Source organism: Pteropus alecto, unplaced genomic scaffold (genome assembly GCF_000325575.1).
Source record: "Pteropus alecto unplaced genomic scaffold, ASM32557v1 scaffold24, whole genome shotgun sequence".
In the NCBI taxonomy this organism is placed as follows: Eukaryota; Metazoa; Chordata; class Mammalia; order Chiroptera; family Pteropodidae; genus Pteropus; species Pteropus alecto.
Genome location: NW_006439192.1, coordinates 1,937,704 through 1,954,495, shown reverse-complemented (window position 1 = coordinate 1,954,495; position 16,792 = coordinate 1,937,704). Strand labels below are relative to the sequence as shown.

Below are 16,792 nucleotides of genomic sequence, written 5' to 3'. Positions count from 1 at the left end.
TTGGCTGCTTAGGGTGAAATGCACTCGTGAGAAAGGACCACAGGGAACAGAAAGTGTTTCATACCCATTATAGTTATATGAGCAGTTCCTGGAAAGCAAAGAAGAGCCAAGTTTAAGAAAGGACAGGATTGAAGTCAGTTAAAGTAAGAGGCATATTACCAAAGGGGATACAAAGAGAACTTTAATCATCCAGTTGACAAAGTTATTAAACCAAAGGCCAGAGAGATAACCCAGTCTAACCACACCCTGAAACCACACAAGTTTACATCCCGAGAATTCCCTTCAAACTTAAGTGAGGAGATAGGCTTATCTAGGGCAGGAAAAATACTACAAGCACTCTGTGATTCATAGAAGTTTAAACTATAGCAATTTCATAATAATGGATATATCCCCAAACTTACTGGCCCATTATGTGGTCAGAAAAGCAGCTTATTAAAAGGACTACATACAGATTTAAAATAAACAGCTCGTTATTCGTTCCAAGCACAAGGAAAGCATCGGGCCAAATTTATGACGATTCTTTATAGCTCTGAGAATTGTTCTAAGTGGAATCATATTTTTATGCATAATATATGAAAACATATATTTTATAAAACTTCATTGGATTTTGTATTTTAACCTCCAAGATGTAGGTTTCTTTCTCCTAAAACTACATTAAAGGAGTATTTTCGATAACAAATGACATCTTTTAAAAGCAGTTCTCTGATTTCAAAACAGACCCGCAGAACTTGGGTGTGCTATAAGGACCCCTGAGTACAACATGGCAGGAAGCACTCAGGGAGTGCTCAGAGCCCCACGTGTCCCTTGATTTACCCAGACTCTCGTTAAATCCCAGATTTTACCTTCATCTTCAGAGACATCCGGGATCTCATCTACTGTCTCAGGGAAACTCATCCAGTGCTTGTCACTGACCAACTAAAATGAGAAAAAGCAGAGAATTCAACCCAAATAGAGCAGTGGGCCCTTTCACCCACCCAGCAGAAACCTGGTCAACACTGTGGAGACAAGAAGGAGGTGGGAAAGAAGATTTGCCCCAAATGAAGAAAATCAGAGCTCTCAGCCTGGAAGCTGATGTCTGACAGGAACAATGGGGATGGTATGAAAGGAAATGCCAGCTTCCCATTGCCTGCCTCAATCCCATTTGCTACTGCCCCCTTAAGTCTGGTCACACCCCCAAATTCTCCTGCCACTAGGTGGCAGTACAATTCCTTCTGATGGAGGAGACCGAACCCCCCTCCCACTCTTCACCCCAACTCCATGCCCTTTGCAGGGGTTCTTTCTCTCAGTTGTCCTAGAACCCCAGAAGATCTCCACCTCTGAGAGTGACCCGAAGGAGTACCCTCTCTGTCAGGCTGTGTGTGTTCGGGGGTGAGGGTGCAGGGGAGAAGCAGACATACCGCAATACTGGGTTCATCAGTGACAACCTTGAGCACGTCTGTTACAGAAATGTAGCCCAAGTGCTTGGCTATTGCCAGAGGTGTGGCTCCATCCTGGGAAAAATCGCAGAGAGAGGGTGAGATCAGACAAGGGAACGGAGTCTGGGAGAAAAGCCCGCCCACTTTACACAGACCAAGCTCACATTCTAAATGTTCAGAAAGGTCTTAAGTGGACAGACTGCATCTTGCAGCCCAGAGCAAGACCCCTGCACGTGTGTGAGCCCAGACGCATGTTAGACGTATGACGGGGGATGGGAGAGAGAAAGGCAGTGATGCTGTAAATCTGTAGCCCTGAGTGTGGGCGCCTTGAAATGAGAGCATTGAAATCTTGCCTGGACAAGTGAAGAACTGCCAAGACGGAACCAACTGGGAAGGAATGGGTTAGGAAGGCACCGAATGTGATTTTAGCTACATGCAGCTACAGGGCAATGCTGTTCACTGCTCTCATCGCCAGTTCTTTGGGTGTCAGTAACTGAGCACTAAAACAGTTAAAGTAATCCATATGTATCAACAAACTCCTTTCAGGCCAATTAGAAATCACAAATCACCGGAAATAGAAGAGGGATATGTTTTCTGCTCTGATTTTAAGAGAAAGAGCGAAGTGACAATAAATTGATATTGACGCTTTTTATTTTAAATTCTCTAGTTCCAGGATGTGCCCGGACCCCATATAGATTCAGCCCCATCTACAGTTATAATTTTAGAAACCACATCTACAACCAAAGGTCTGCACACTTTCTGAGCTGGAAGCAGCCATGGTGATAATCTAGTGAAACCTGCTAAAGACAGCCCTGAGGTCCTGAAACACCATGAACCATGCAAGACATTTGGTTTTATTCATTTGTACCATACTGAAAGCAGCTTCACATGTTTTAGAAACAATTTCAACAATAGTTAAGCAAAAATAAAATGGGGAGAGTGATTGGTACTTGAAAAGATAACCTTCAGTTCACCAGAAAGAGAAATGAATCACAGCGCCCTATGGCCAGCAGGACCCAGGCAGCTGCAGCTTTACAGTCCTGCATCCTGCCCAGGCCCTAGGAGTGCAATGAGGGTCAACTGAGGCTCAGTGGTTAAGGACATCTCACAGGACTGTCCACAAAAGCAGTTTTCTGCAATCAGGAAATGGGTAGGTACTCACCGAGCTGACCTCGTTTGGGGAAGCACCGTTTTTGAGAAGCAGTGTCACGATGTCTGTGTGTCCTTGTTGGGCAGCCTGGTACAAGGGGCTGTATCCTAGCTATAAAACAAGGTAGGCATTTTGGCGGGATTCGTTAGCTCTGATATAAATAAATAACTGCCCACATACTACAGAGACTATTTATCTTCTACATCCAACATAAAAAGTGCATTTTCTCTATTTCCTCTTCCAGGGTCAAAGCTTAAAATTGTGGCATAGCCCCAAGCATGCCCAGTCATTCTGGCTGCATCCTGATTTGGCACTTAAAAAGTGTCAGTATAGGAGTCAGGTCTCAGGCATCCCTGTACCTTAGTCTTGGCATTGACGTTTGCCTGGTGCTGAAGCAGAAACTTCACCAGCTTGATATTTCCATAATGACTGGCCATGTGAAGGGGAGTATAACCCATCTGAAAAGCAAGAAAAGAGAATGGGTGACCAGCAGGGCTTCTGGGCCCACCAAGAGCCACCGTGAGTTATGGCTCATTAAAAGAGAGAATGGATGGGGAAACCCTTCAGAAGGTTGACAGATGCTCTGAGGTATAAGCCGTACTGCCGTGGCCAGTCAGATACCTTTGACCTGGAAAGACACAGGGCTCGATGTCAGACAAGTGAAGTTCGAGATGCCTAGGAAAGAGCCACATGGACATGCAGAGTAGGCAGCTGGAAAACTGACCCTGAGCCCTGTGAAGAACTTAAGGCATAAAGCCTTGGTGATGAGCGAGGTCAGCTAGCATCAGCGTAGAGAGAAAAAGTGGGGCCACACTTGGAGGGAGATCAGAAAAGAAGACTGTGAGGAAGCAGCCAAGAGATGGGAGGAAAACCAGGAGATTCGTGTTACAGAAGCCAAGAGGGTTCTTCCAAGGAAGGAGCAGCAATCAGGCCCTTTGCTGGGAAGTGGGTTCAGATGAGGACAGATGGGGGTATGGAGATCATTTGCTGACCCAGACAAGAGCAGACTTGACTAGACGTTCAACTAGAAAGGTAAAAGCCCACTGTAAAACCCCCCAAAAGGCTGTCTGAGTTACTGAGTGGCAGTGTAACGGAATTTATAGGAACTGGTTATTGCTTGAAATGAGTCGGCTTTAGGTATTTATTTATTTGTGTTTTGGCTGCAAAGGAGCTAATTTTCAAGGAATCTGTTCTGCTGAATATTTTGGTGCTACCTCTTGAGGCCGACAAACCAAAGCCTTCTGAATCGTTTGCCCACCCCCAAGTTCTAACCCACAGTACAGGATCTCTTAGGGCAGGATCCAAAAAGACTAAACTGGGCCCACAAAAGAAGCCTCAAAAGTCCAGAGCATTCTCAGTTTTCAAGCAGATTCCTGTTGAAGCTACAGACGGTTGGCAGTAAAACAGTTTCTAAATCTTTTTCAGTGATATTTCAACACAACGTTGTTGATCAGTGTTCCTGTGGTACCCCGGAACGGGTTGAGGCTGGAAGGGGCGTTACTTTGCGCCTTCCTTTTAATGCAGTTGCCTTATGTTAAAAAGGAATGAAATGCCACTTCTTTCATGAAGGCCCCTTCAAAAGGAAACACTCTCATCCCTTTGCCCTGCGGTTCTCCAGTGCCTCTTGCACACCTGATATCACAGTCGCTTGTCTGTTCCAGCCTCTGACAGTCACCTCCATGCAAATACCTTGAGGCAGATTCTGCTGCTTGTGTTGAATCTGCTTGTGCTGTGCACTCGGTTATCCTCAGCCTCTTCACAGAGCTCCTCGCTCACAGAGAGGTTCAAAGAAAGCTGAATTGAATTTAACCAAATGCTGGAATAAAAGGGGCTAAATTTTTGACTGAATCCTGGGAAGTCTGACATTTTGACACCCTGCTCGTGTAAGACAGGACTTGGAATCATGATTAAACATTCTTCTCAGTTTCTTTCTTACTAGAGACTCAAAGATCTAGCAAAATTCAAAATTCCCAACTGGAAAGTGAGGTAATTAGGATTGGTGTCTTCAAACTCCACTGTCATCCCTAGGAAGTGTCAGGGAAGAATGTGCCACTGGAGCTTTGGGGTTTCAGAGCTCCGTGGAGGAGTCAATTCTGAAGCGTGAGGGAGGCAGGTACTGGGCAGGACCCACAGTGCACACAAGGAGGGAGGGAGGGGAAGCCCACGAGGACAGAACTGCGGCTGCCTGCCTTACCCGCGTGGTGGCATCCACCGTGACACCGTGTTTGATCAGCATGTCTGCCACTGGAAAGTGGCCTTCTTGTGCTACCAGATGGAGAGGCGTGAGTCCACCCTGGAAAGAAAAAGAAGTTCATCATCTTGTAGCCAGTAAAGAGTTCCAGACCACAGTGAAAGAGCACTGATTTCTGGGAGTTGAACCTGGCTCTGCAGCCACCGACCAGCTATTTGACCTTGGACAAAGCTCTTCCAGCTCCTTTTCTTCCACACCCTTATCTGAAAAATGAAGTGGTTAAACTAAATCAGAGGTCAGCAACATTTTCTCTTAATATTTTAGGCTCTTGTCTCTGTTGCAGCCACTCAGCTCTGGAAGTTATAGCGAGAAAGCAGCTACGGCCAATATGTAAACGAATGGGGCATTATTGTGTTCCAAGAAAACTGTATTTACACAAACAAGTGGTGGGCAGGATTTGGTCCACAGGCTTCAGTTTGCTGACCTCTGAACTAGATGAACTTAATGGTACTTTCCAATTATAACATTTCCTACTTCCAAGATTCAAAATGAACTTCAGAGCCCTGGTTTCCTTATCTAGAAAATAGCGATTATCCCTGACTGATCTCAAGGGCAAAGTAAGGATCACTTGAGAAAACACATATGAAAACTTGTTGAAAGGCACCATGTGTCATTTAAATGTAGCGTGTGATTAGATCACAGCCAGCGCTACGCTGTAAAAAGGATGATCTTGCCGAGACTAAAAACACCATATTCTTGGAGTTCTCATCTCAGCTTTCTCATGAGGACAGTAATGCACCAGAAATGTTCTTTGATATGTGTACACTCCCACCAGGATGTCAGAAAAGTCTTCTCTCCTCTGTCTCCAACCTCGGTTCACTTTACTAACTGTGAGAAGAAGAAAGCTGCAATTCCTCTGCACTCAGAGGCAGTGGCCAGGCCCGTCCTTTCCCCAGGGACTCTGCCTGCCCTCCTCCACCTTCTGCACGTTCTGCCAGGCTGACCACAGGACCATGAGCAGTGTCTCTGCCCAGATGAAGCCTGAGCAGACAGGCCATCTCCCTCAGGCCTGTGGGGCTGGCTGAAGCGCGAACAGGCCACAATTAGCGATCCCTCGGTCATCCTAAGCCTCTGCCTGCCTTGCCTGGTTCTTGGGATAACACAGTAATCTGCCCCGTGAGGACTGGGAGCGGATGCGTGAGGATGTCTCCAGAGAATCACTATCACCCTTAAGGCAGATCTTGCTTTAAATGGCACAAGGAAGAAACCAAGAATCCCATCCAATACAATGATCCTACCATAACACTTCTCTCCTAGGAGCCACCCATCCAAAAGCATATAAAAAGAGCTAATGGAGCTACAGGTTTTAAGAAATCTTATTACTCTTAAAATGCTTGTCTTTCTGAAACTGTATTATGTTCCTTTATTATCTAAAGAAGCAGCTCTTCATATTATATGATTCCATTCATATGAAATGTCCAGAATAGGCAAATTCCAGTGACAGAAAATAGATTAGTGGTTGCCAGGGACCAGGGGGTTAAGGGGAAATGGGAAGTGGCCGCTAATGGGTATGAGGTTTCTTTTCGGGGTGATGAACATGTTCTGGAATTAGATAGTGGTATAGTTGCCCAATTCTAAAATATACGAAAAACCACTGAAAAGTACAATTAAAAAGGGTGATTTTTATGGTATGTAAATAATATTTCAATAAAACTATTTTTAAAAAGGAGTGATTCTTAATCTTTCTTGGGCCATACATTCCTTTGAGAAGCTGATGAAAACTCTGAAGACTTCACCCAGAAAAATTCTCACATGCCTATCTTCCCAAAATGTTGTGCTCAATCTTGGAAGTCTTCAGACTCATATGTTAACAGTCCATAGATTGAGAACTCCTAGTTTGATATATAGGTCGGCATTTAAAAAAATGACTTCCCCACAGAATTAGTATCAACTTACTTAATACATTCCTGAATGTAACACTGGCCTATATTTGGGAAAGTGTGCTATGGATTTTAATATTAGCCTTTTTGCAGATTCTTGAGCCAATCTATTTCGAAAGAATAAGGAAAGGTTTTGGCATCAGATAGGCTCGGGATCATGCAATCTTGAGGCAAAAAGCTTCTCTGAATCTGATTTTTAATTTATGAAACTAAGATAAAATCTACATAAGACTGTTGTGAGGATTACACACACACACACACACACACACACACACACCCTAATTCAGAACCTGGGCACACAGTGAGTGCTCAATATGCAGACATAATATCTAGTTAGCTAACATTAAGCCATTACTGAGACCCAGGGCTAATCCAAAGGTGTCATGTTTACCTTGTTCCCCAGGTTACCATTGGCTTGTCTGGAGAGTAGCAGAGCCACCATCTCTGCATGACCCTCCTGGGCAGCCAGGTGAAGAGGTGTCATGCCTTGCGCCGACTCTGCATTAGCTGACGCCCCATACTGCAGCAGACTGCGGGCTACTTCCATCTGGTTCTGCTTGGCAGCGATATGCAAAGGGGTGCAGCCATTCTGAAACAGAAGAATGGTTACAGGAATGCTGAGTTGTCAATGTAAGTGCTCGCCTTAAATTTTAAATCCTCCGAAGGATGGCTAGGCCTGGTTGTTGGCCTGCTGGACACCCACTGAGCAGGGCTGGTGTCACCCAGGGCAGCTTAAGTAAACAAACGAATCTCATCTGTGTGATTTGGAGAGCCCACCCTCGCCCTCGCCCAAGCCAGCAAAGGTCCTGTACCTTTTCTCACCATCTATTTTCTGTTATCACGCTCTGACAAACTGCTGTGCAGGAAATGCTGCCACCAATAGATGCTAGGATACAATTAGGCCTATAGCACAACTAGAAAGCTAGGTAAGTAAGAAAATAAAAGTTTCCCACTTCCTTCTTCCTGTATTAAGAACCAACCCTCCAACATTCATAAAGGAAAAGGAATAGAGCCCTTCTTCTTTCCAAGTGCAGTTGGGCCAAGTGTCCCCCTAGGGTCACCAGCTTTAAGCAGGCGGGATAAGAAGACATGCACCTGGTGAGGGACTTGGGGATGAGGAGTCAGTCTGCTTCACTCCATCTAGCCGTGCGATGGGGGTAAGATATTCAGCAACCGCTAGACTTTGTTTTGTACTTTTTAAGCCACTAAAAGTGGACAATAACACCTACCTTGTTCTTAAAGTCGTTGAACAGATCAAATACAATAATGGGAAGGTGCTTTCCAAAGTTAAGGTATAAAAGTAATAAACCTTTGTATAGTTTGCAGCACACTGGTTTAAAAGATGTTTTAAGTCCACAGTGAGATGGAGCTGGCCTCAGAGTACATCAGCCATGTCACTACACACTGTTATTCATCTGGCTTTTCTTCTATCTTTTATTTTTGGTAGGAAGAATTTCTCAATGAAGGAAGCAGTACATGGGTTTATATTCTGTAGGAAGCTCCTTATCCCACTGCAGACAGGTAACAGTGATTTTGGTCATCACTGTTAGAAAACACTTTCACCTACATTATCCCTTTTGAGCTTCACTACAACCATGAACAGCAAATAAGGCAGGCATTTTTATTATTACCCCACTTTGTGGATAAAAAAGCCAATTCTCTGAGAGGCTAAGTGCCTCATTTACTGTCACATAGTAAATGAATAACAGATGACCCAAGTCTGGCTGTCTGACTCCAGATCCCAGGTTCTATCAGCTGGAGCAGTGCTTCTCAAACTTCAGTGTGTCTAAAATCACTTGGGATCTTGTTAAAATGTGATGCTGACTCAGAAGGCCTAGGGAGGCCAAAGATTTTGCATTTCTAACAAGCTCCCATGTAAGGCTGATGCTGCTGGTCCAGGAACCCGCCTTTAAATAGCCAGGTCCAGAGCATCTCGGGCTAAAGGGGATGCCAGGCCTGTGGACCTCTGAGCAGGACCCATGACTTTCTAAGCACATGACCACCCAGCCCCAGAGCAGATGGCATAAGGCATATGGTTCTCCCTCACTGGCCAGCATTCTTCTGGCTGTCCCAGAGAACTGAGTCTCCTCTGCCAGCCATTGTCTTACTGGGGAAACCATCGTTTCTGATTCTGCCTGGATCACTGATCAGGAAGAGGAAAAGAGAGAAAAGGGGCTGACTAATATGGTAAAAATCCCAGTTTTATAGCACTGGGGCACAGGGAAAGATCTATCTGTAAAGTAAATTTTACGGGGAAATGAAAAATTGCAATTTACCCAAAGAATTAAAATGAATTTAAAAATCATTCCCTTTAGATAATTATGTAAGATAATTCATTTGTGTGTTTCTCCTTTTTAATTTGATTATGTTATGAGAAAACATTAAATCTTCTTTGTAGATTGTATTCCCATAGCAAGATCAGTATTTTGATTATAACAAAATTAATTAAACAAAATGATTTTCATACTCTATCAAAACAGAGCAAAGAAAAGAGGGTGGTCCAGTGGATCCAGCCTGAGACTTGGAGCCATCCCTAAACGGAGCTCATCCTCTCTAAATGAGCACTGGGGCATGTCTACTTCTCAGTGCAGCTGTTAGGATAAAATGGGAGGAGGCAGCTGAACAAAAACAATCACCGTGAGGACTTCTTTTAATGTCAAAGGACAGTAGTAATTCAAGCAATTTGACGTATATTCATGGAAGTGTAATCAGTAGTCCCGGGCCATTTGGGCAGCTGTGGATGTCCACAATGGCAAGGATAACACCCTTTCCTGCCAAAGGGCAAGCTGGCCCTGGAGGTGACTTGGGCTGCCAGACGACCCTGGTTAAAGCCCAGATACAAGAAGAACTGTCCATCTCAGGACAGGAACTGCTCTCTGAGCTTCCCTCAAACCAGGACACAAGGGAATGAATGACCATCTGTTGGTGACAAAGACAAGGAGCAGGGAGGCAAGAGGGTCAAGGAGAGGTTAGGGAGGGCTAGGTGCCAGTAAAAGTCTCTGCTTTCCCGAGGAAATGAGCTCATCCAAAGGCATGTTTCTGGAGAGAGATCTGCTTGAAACAACATTAGCATCAAAATTAGAAAGGGGAGGGTTTGGTTTGGGTGCAGAAGGATTTGCATGTGAAATTCTACAAAATTGCCAGACGACTTGGTAAACTATTTTTTGCCATGGAAACAAAACCCATCTGTACAGCATTTGTGCTTGGATAAAACTCTCTTTAAATACCATGGACCTGGCTCCGACTTCTTTTATATAAGGAGGGGTACGAGGAGGAGAGGAGTCCAGTTTTTTATTTTTAGAGGCAGGAGTAAGTCACATCTAAGCAGGGCCACATGTTCCATCTACACAATGACGTGGGCTTTGCTACAACAGTGTCAGGGACAGGAGCCCAAGGAGATAGGGGCGTCTGGGAGACACTGTGTCTGCAGAAAAGTGAGGCTGTAAAATTCAGATGAGCATCCATTCTGAGGAGGGAAGACAAGCTGAAGGCTGGTGCTGATTTTTCCCTGACTTGGCTGCATCCCCATGAAGTCAGCAGGTGTCAGCTGGAACCACACATCCACCTACCCTGACGACTGCCTCTATAGAGGCAGCACTCAGACCCCTGTGGCCTGGCTGAGCACTGGGGTTGGCTCTCCCAGAAATTATCCTGTTTCTTCTGAATCTTGGCTGCCCTGTCAGATAGTGAGCTCCCGAGGGCAGTGACTGCCTGTGTCCTCGTATCCAAGCCCTGCTCCCCCTCCAGACCCCTCCCCTCTGCAGGTGGTCACCAGCCCCACGGTGCCCTTCCCCTCCCACAGGGGGCAGCCTATCCTCCAAAATGACCTTCTATCCACTTTATCCCTACACCTTATATCACCTCCCCCCTCCCCAGTGTGGCCTTACATAAGCAAGCCTCGTCAGCTCCTTTTCCTCTAGTTCCCTTAAGATGCAATGCACCTGCTGCTCTGAGCAGTACATTTCAGAGACTGTGTAAGGCCACTACGCTGGACATTTGTCTGCAGTGTAATGTACATGGGTATGCCTTGCTAAAAAACACCACGATCCAAAAGTCTGAACTCATCAGAAAAATAGATTTGGGGGTGACTAGTCACATTCCAAATAGGTTCTTTCCTTCAAGGTTCTGACAAGTTCACTCCCGGCCCTGAATATTTCTCAATGTGTGGTCATTGTGTTGAATCCGAGGACGAGACTGACCACTCGTGGAGACTCCTGCTCATGCTGACCTTGGACAGCCAGTGGACAAAACTCAGCTGGCATGCAGTGGTTTGGGGAACACATTTGTGTAAAAAGAATCCACCTCTGTGAGATAACGTATTGCTAAGAAGTGTTAACCACTTCCTGCCCCACTCCTGGTCCCCCAATTATACTGCAGATAACATTTGTGAAAGTGAGGTGAGATTTCTGAGGTAAAAATAAAAAATAAAACACAGAAGCCCTTCGGCTGCTTCTGCAAGAGCCCGCCCTGAAGGCGTGGTGGGCAACCTTGCTCTCCAGGAGCCGTGAGACTCTCTGTCTGGTGCTCCTGGTGTGTGGGCCAGGGCAGGCTTACCCAGTCAGGGCTGTGTGGGGAGCCACCCCGGGGAAGCAGCAGCTTGACGATGTCCAGGTGGTTGTGATGAACGGCCACGTACAGGGGAGTAAAGCCATTCTGCAGGAGGGTGAGACCGACAAAGAGAACAGCCTTCACTCAGTTGATTTTCTGTTAGCTGTGGGCAGCACCATTCTGAGATGTGCGTCATCTCTTTTATACAGGTAAAACCTGATTGAAATTCATTCCAAAACCAATCTTGATCAAAGTCACTAAGGAGTATAACCAGCCGGACCCAGGGCCACCTCCTAATTTCTGAGAGGCCCGATGAGAGCATGATCAGCACATTCGCTCAGAACAGGCCACCAGAACTTTCTAGAAAGTCAAGGCCGTTGTCAGAAAAACGAGTCTTCCCAAAGGCCACTCTCTCTGGATGGCTGCCCATGCAAAAAATTGACAAAATAGGCTCAAACAAGAGATATCGTTCTTAATACGTAAAGTTTATCTTTTGTTCTAGCTTCTAATTTAAGAAAGGTAGAGAAGTTCAAGCTCACTTTTCCGGCAGCATTTGGATGTGCGTCCCGTTCCAGCAGCAGCTCTGCCACCCTAACCTTCCCATACTTGGCCGCCACATGGAGAGGGGTAAATCCTTTCTGAGGAGAAACACAGGCTGTCAGAACCATGCGGAGCCATGACTACCCTCCATGGAGAAAGGGCCCATGGCAAAGGAGGTGTCTCATCTTAACGGACATGGAGATGCCTATCAAATAAAGGACACAGAATTTCTTATCCCTCCGAGAGGCCAAGGCCTCAGGAATCGGCAGGCTTCCTCTATCACCTGCCACCCACACCTCTCACGAGGAGTGTAAAACCACCTCATGTTGTGATTCAGCCGCCAGCTAGTTGAGGGCAGGGTTGAGTCTTAATCTTTTCTGTATTCCAGAACCTGTCTGATTTGTCTAGAGCAGGTGCTGAGCAAGTAGCTATTCTGTAATAAATGGATGAAGGCTGGGTGGGTGAATGAGAAACTACAGTTCACCACTTTTCTGGGGCAGGACAATGACACCTCAGGCTCACAGATGGCGGCCGGTCCTGTGTGTGCTGGCCGCCCACACCCCTCCCCTGCCCCACCGCCCCCAGCTGCTTACAGCACAAATGAGGCAACACAGAGGAACGACCCTGCCACAACTCAGGCCCAGCAGTGATTAGCCTGCCCTAGTCACTGCTAGAGAACAGGAGGAGGAAGTCTGTACCTTGGTCATGCACGCCTGAGAGGCTTCCTTTTCCAAAAGGGCCAGGGCCGTTTCCACATGACCCTCTCGGGCTGCAATGTGCAGGGGGGTGTGCCCGGCAGTGGTGGCCAGGTTGGGGTTGGCGTTATTTTCTAGCAGGAGCTTCACCATGTTCGTGTGGCCAACGCGGGCTGCACAGTGAAGTGGGGTCTGGTCATCCTGGAACCGGAAGTGAAAATGAAGAACAGGGAACACTAAATTTACCTAATCCAAAGCTTCATTTTACAAAGAAAGAAAACAGAGGTTAAGTGACTTTCTCAAAGTCACACAGCCGCAAGATGAAGAGATGAGTTACAGAAACCAATATGCTGTCTGTTATTTAATCCTTACAATAACCCTTCGAGTTAGTTGTTATTTCTACTTAGCTGCCGAAAGACGCGTTCTTACCATCTGTGAAATGAGAATAACAATGTCGAGCTCCTGGGACTATAGTTAGGACCAAACAGTTAGGGTATATAAGACGTTGCACATGGTGTTTGGTATGTGACAGGCACTCAATAAATTGTGGTGACTACTGTCTCTCAAGTCACGTCTAAGTGGACACTTGTCTTTCTGTTTGACACTACTTTGGTATTCTGCATGCCAGGGGTCATGAGAGAGTCTAACCTGCCAAAGAGGAAAGATGACTTTTTAATCCTACCCTGCCCCTTTCTGTTTATGCAGAAAGAGTTCCGTGGGTGAAGTCTTCGTGTTATTGGGCCCAGCTGGGTGCCTCCCTCATGTGGCCCAAACACAAACCAGAGTCCTAACTCTAAACAGAGCCTCTGTCACCTGTGGGCTAAGAAAGCCTGATCATGGCCAAAGCCAGTCAACTTGCTAACTCAGCAGGTATTCTTATTCTTCATTCACTCAATCCCTCCAAAATGCCTTTTACAACAAGGGGGAACCATCTATTTTTAGATCAAGTTATTCCTTACTTATTTTCACTGGCAACGCTTTCTTCAAAAAGTTGCTTCTCCTCTTATACCGTGACTGTAACCACCATGAAACCCTTTCAGCTCAATAAATACTGCAGACCAGATGATGGACTTTCATCATCCTAAAGAACATAGTTTGGATGCAAAAACGTCTCTAGCCTTATCAGAACCCTGGAAAGCAGAATCTGAGCGTTTAGTGTAACGGACACAGAACGACCAGGAATCTCTGTGCCAACAGCACTGCAGCCAGGCCTCTAATTAGGGTGGATTTCTCCTCACTGCACTTGAATCGTTTACATCCCAGGGTCCTCCCGCCTCCAGAATGCACCTTAGCTTTGGCATTGACTTTGGCTTTGTTCTGGAGCAAATATTTGGCCACTTCCGTGTGCCCTGCTCTGGCAGCCATGTGCAGCGGGGTCTCCACTTTCTGTAAAATAACAAAATTATAGAAGTGTTAATACATGCTGGGTTTCCAAAAACACACACGCAGAGCTCCAAAGTGTGAGCCGAGAAATGCTTGACAGGTTTTCGTCCAAGAGGTGGAGTTGCCCCAGCAAACAGCTCCTTCAGCCTTTAGCCTGCTGATATCTGGGGTGTGTGTGTGTGTGTGTGTGTGTTCTAAGTATACTCACAAGTAAACCCCAGAGCTAACAAAAAATGCAAATGTATTTCAAGATAACACTTACAGAAGTTTCCAAATTATTGTCCAAAATAAAATCCCTGAGACTTACAGATGTGTGAGAGGTTTAATTCGGAAACCTTCAGTATGTAGGGCTGTTCTCCCTTAGTCTGAAGCCTCTGCTATTCTGAGAATTCTACCTCTATTCCCAGAGAGGAGATCTAAGGATCACTGGCTAAAGCATCCCTCTGAGCTCTCGGTGCTGAGAGAAGAGCCCTTGCTCTCTCCGTGGGCTTACCACACTGGAGACATTGGGTGATGCCCGCCGCTGCAGGAGGTTCTTCACGATGGGCAGGTGCCCCATGAAGGAGGCCACGTGGAGAGGTGTCAGGCCAGACTGAAACAGACAAGACAGGAATGAGGAGAGAGGAGACTTTACTGCTCTTCCAAAGAAGAGACAGCTAGATATTGCTAAAGCTTTCTTGCCTCTAGCTGCTCTACACTGGTTTTCCAAAAAAAAGGGAGTAAATGAGATGGGTTCATTTTCAGGAAAATGGCTGGAGGGAAAAAAAAATCACTGTGGGGTGATTCGGCCCATTTTACAACTTAAAAAATTACATCTGATCTCGAAAAGCTCCCTGAGACTTGACCTATCTTTTCTCATTTTAGTTACCCCTGAGTTATTTCTCCAAGCAATCTAGACATGCTCACGCACGTGCGAGCACACACACGCACACACACACATACCTGCAGCCACACGTAGCTACAAAGAACAACTCTCAAGAAGGCTACTGGAGGAAGACCATGGTGGGGAAGGAACCATCCACTCGTCTGCAGAGTTTCTCTTACCTCGGTGACAGCGTCAATGGAGGCTCCTGTCTTCAGCAGCAGCTCCATGACACGAATATGGTTCTTCTTGCAGGCGATGTGTAAGGGGGTGAAACCATTCTGCAGCCCCACACAAAGGGAGAGAGACAAGCAGGAGCTTACATACTAGCCCAAGGAGCACCCCGACCACCTTGCTGATTAAAAGGCAGCCTCAGGGAGGCCCACAGACCAGACTGTCAATTACTACAAATCACCTGAGTGGTAGGTGCCACTCACCTTATACACCAGGCACATTCCTGAGCATGTTGTCTATAAACCTTTTTAAAATTTTTAATACTATTTTTGGATGCACTAAAAGAGTCTACTGTTTAAAGTTTCCTTAAGGAGAAATTTTTAATAAAGAGTACTTTTGTGAAGTAAATCATGTTCCTTCTTCCCGAAACTGACGATCATTTTTAGTAAAATGGATTTCTGTACATCACCTCTGCTCTAAAGTGATATACTGAAATGTAAACTCCATAAAGGCAGGGATATTTGTTTGCTTGGTTTTGTCTGTTTGCTTGTTATTTTTTTTGTTTCTTTTTTTTTCAGTGTTTTATCCCACTAAGGTAGTGGGGCGGGGAGGCGTTTTTTTTCAGTGTTTTATCCCACTAAGGTAGTGGTTCTCAAAGTGTGGGGGGGGGGAGGGGATTTTTGCCACCCCATCCCACCTTTGGGACATTTGGCAATGTCTGGAGACATTTTTGATCGTCACAACTAGAGGAGTGCTATTAGCATCTAGCAGGTAGAGGCCAGGGATGCTGCTAAATGACCTACAGTGCACAGGCCGCCCCCCTGCAACAAAAAAATATCAGGCCCCAAATGTCCATAGTGCTGAGATTGAGTGACTCCGACTACCCTGGAACAGTGCTTGGCATGTGGTAAAGCTTGATGAGAGCTTTCTGGATGAATGAATGAGCAATCCTTGTAGTCCCTAGAGGCTATCCTACTTTCTAAATTCTCCTACCCTGAGAATGAGCAGAGGGGAAAGGGTGGTCATGGGCAGGCTCTGTGCAGAGTTCTGGCCCCACCAGATCCCTGAACTGATCTGGGAGCCCCTGGCCAAGGAGGGAGGGGAAGGAACCATCCCCCAGGAGGGCATTAGCTTTCGGCCTAAACTCACATCTACATGAGCACCATGAAAACTGTAAGCCCCCTTGCAGAGGAAGAATGCTTAGCTCAGGCCATTTCACTTGCCCCCAAAGCAGATTTAAAAAGCCGGGCAGTCTCTAAGAAATCACCCTCAGCCCCAGGCCTGGCTCAGATGTAATGGCACCCCCAACCTACACACATACCATGAACACTGTTTCTTCAGTCAGGCCTCTTGGGCCGAAGCCCTCCCCTGACCTCAGCCTGTTACCAGTGATCACAGTCAGTAGGTATAAGAGGTGACATTGTGTGGCAGGGACTGTGAAGGTTGCCACCCTGTCTGTGTACTGACATGACTGATACTTTCCAGTCCCTGAGTCTCAGGAGTAGTTCCAGGTGCCAGCTGGTGTCCCTCCCAAGAGGCTTAGCCGTGCAGCTCTGATCCTGTCTCACTTGGCCCTTGCCCCTCTCACCTTCTTCGATAGCCTCCCACTCACCAGGGCTCTGGAGTTTGGTTTGGCCCCTTTATCCAAAAGGACCTTGGCCACTCTGTGATGGCCACAGTGGGCTGCCACGTGGAGTGGGGTCAGGTGATCCAAGGTGATGTCATCTATCTCTGCATTGTATTGCAATAGAAGTCGGACACAGTCAAGGTGGTCTCCCTGAGCCGCCATGTGAATTGGGGACAAGCCGTTCTGGATGAAGAAGGAAAAACAAGTAATCACAAAGGCTTCTGGGGACAGGACACGACAATCTAGGGCAATGATTTCCCTCACTTT

The 16,792-nt window shown here is 46.2% G+C and overlaps 1 protein-coding gene across 5 annotated transcripts in view; it reads right to left on the bottom strand.

Moving 5' to 3' along the window:
- Positions 1-16,792, bottom strand: part of ANK1 (ankyrin 1) — a 187,965-nt gene that overhangs the window by 43,534 nt on the left and 127,639 nt on the right. For all 5 annotated transcript variants that reach the window (XM_025049978.1, XM_025049979.1, XM_025049981.1 and 2 more), the window contains exons 10-22: positions 16,511-16,708; positions 14,907-15,005; positions 14,356-14,454; positions 13,767-13,865; positions 12,483-12,680; positions 11,784-11,882; positions 11,251-11,349; positions 7,088-7,285; positions 4,760-4,858; positions 2,925-3,023; positions 2,578-2,676; positions 1,398-1,490; positions 843-915 (exon numbers count right to left, since the gene is read on the bottom strand). In XM_025049978.1, the coding sequence (XP_024905746.1) occupies positions 843-915; positions 1,398-1,490; positions 2,578-2,676; positions 2,925-3,023; positions 4,760-4,858; positions 7,088-7,285; positions 11,251-11,349; positions 11,784-11,882; positions 12,483-12,680; positions 13,767-13,865; positions 14,356-14,454; positions 14,907-15,005; positions 16,511-16,708 (1,552 nt within the window). The remainder of the gene's footprint in view (positions 1-842; positions 916-1,397; positions 1,491-2,577; positions 2,677-2,924; positions 3,024-4,759; positions 4,859-7,087; positions 7,286-11,250; positions 11,350-11,783; positions 11,883-12,482; positions 12,681-13,766; positions 13,866-14,355; positions 14,455-14,906; positions 15,006-16,510; positions 16,709-16,792) is intronic.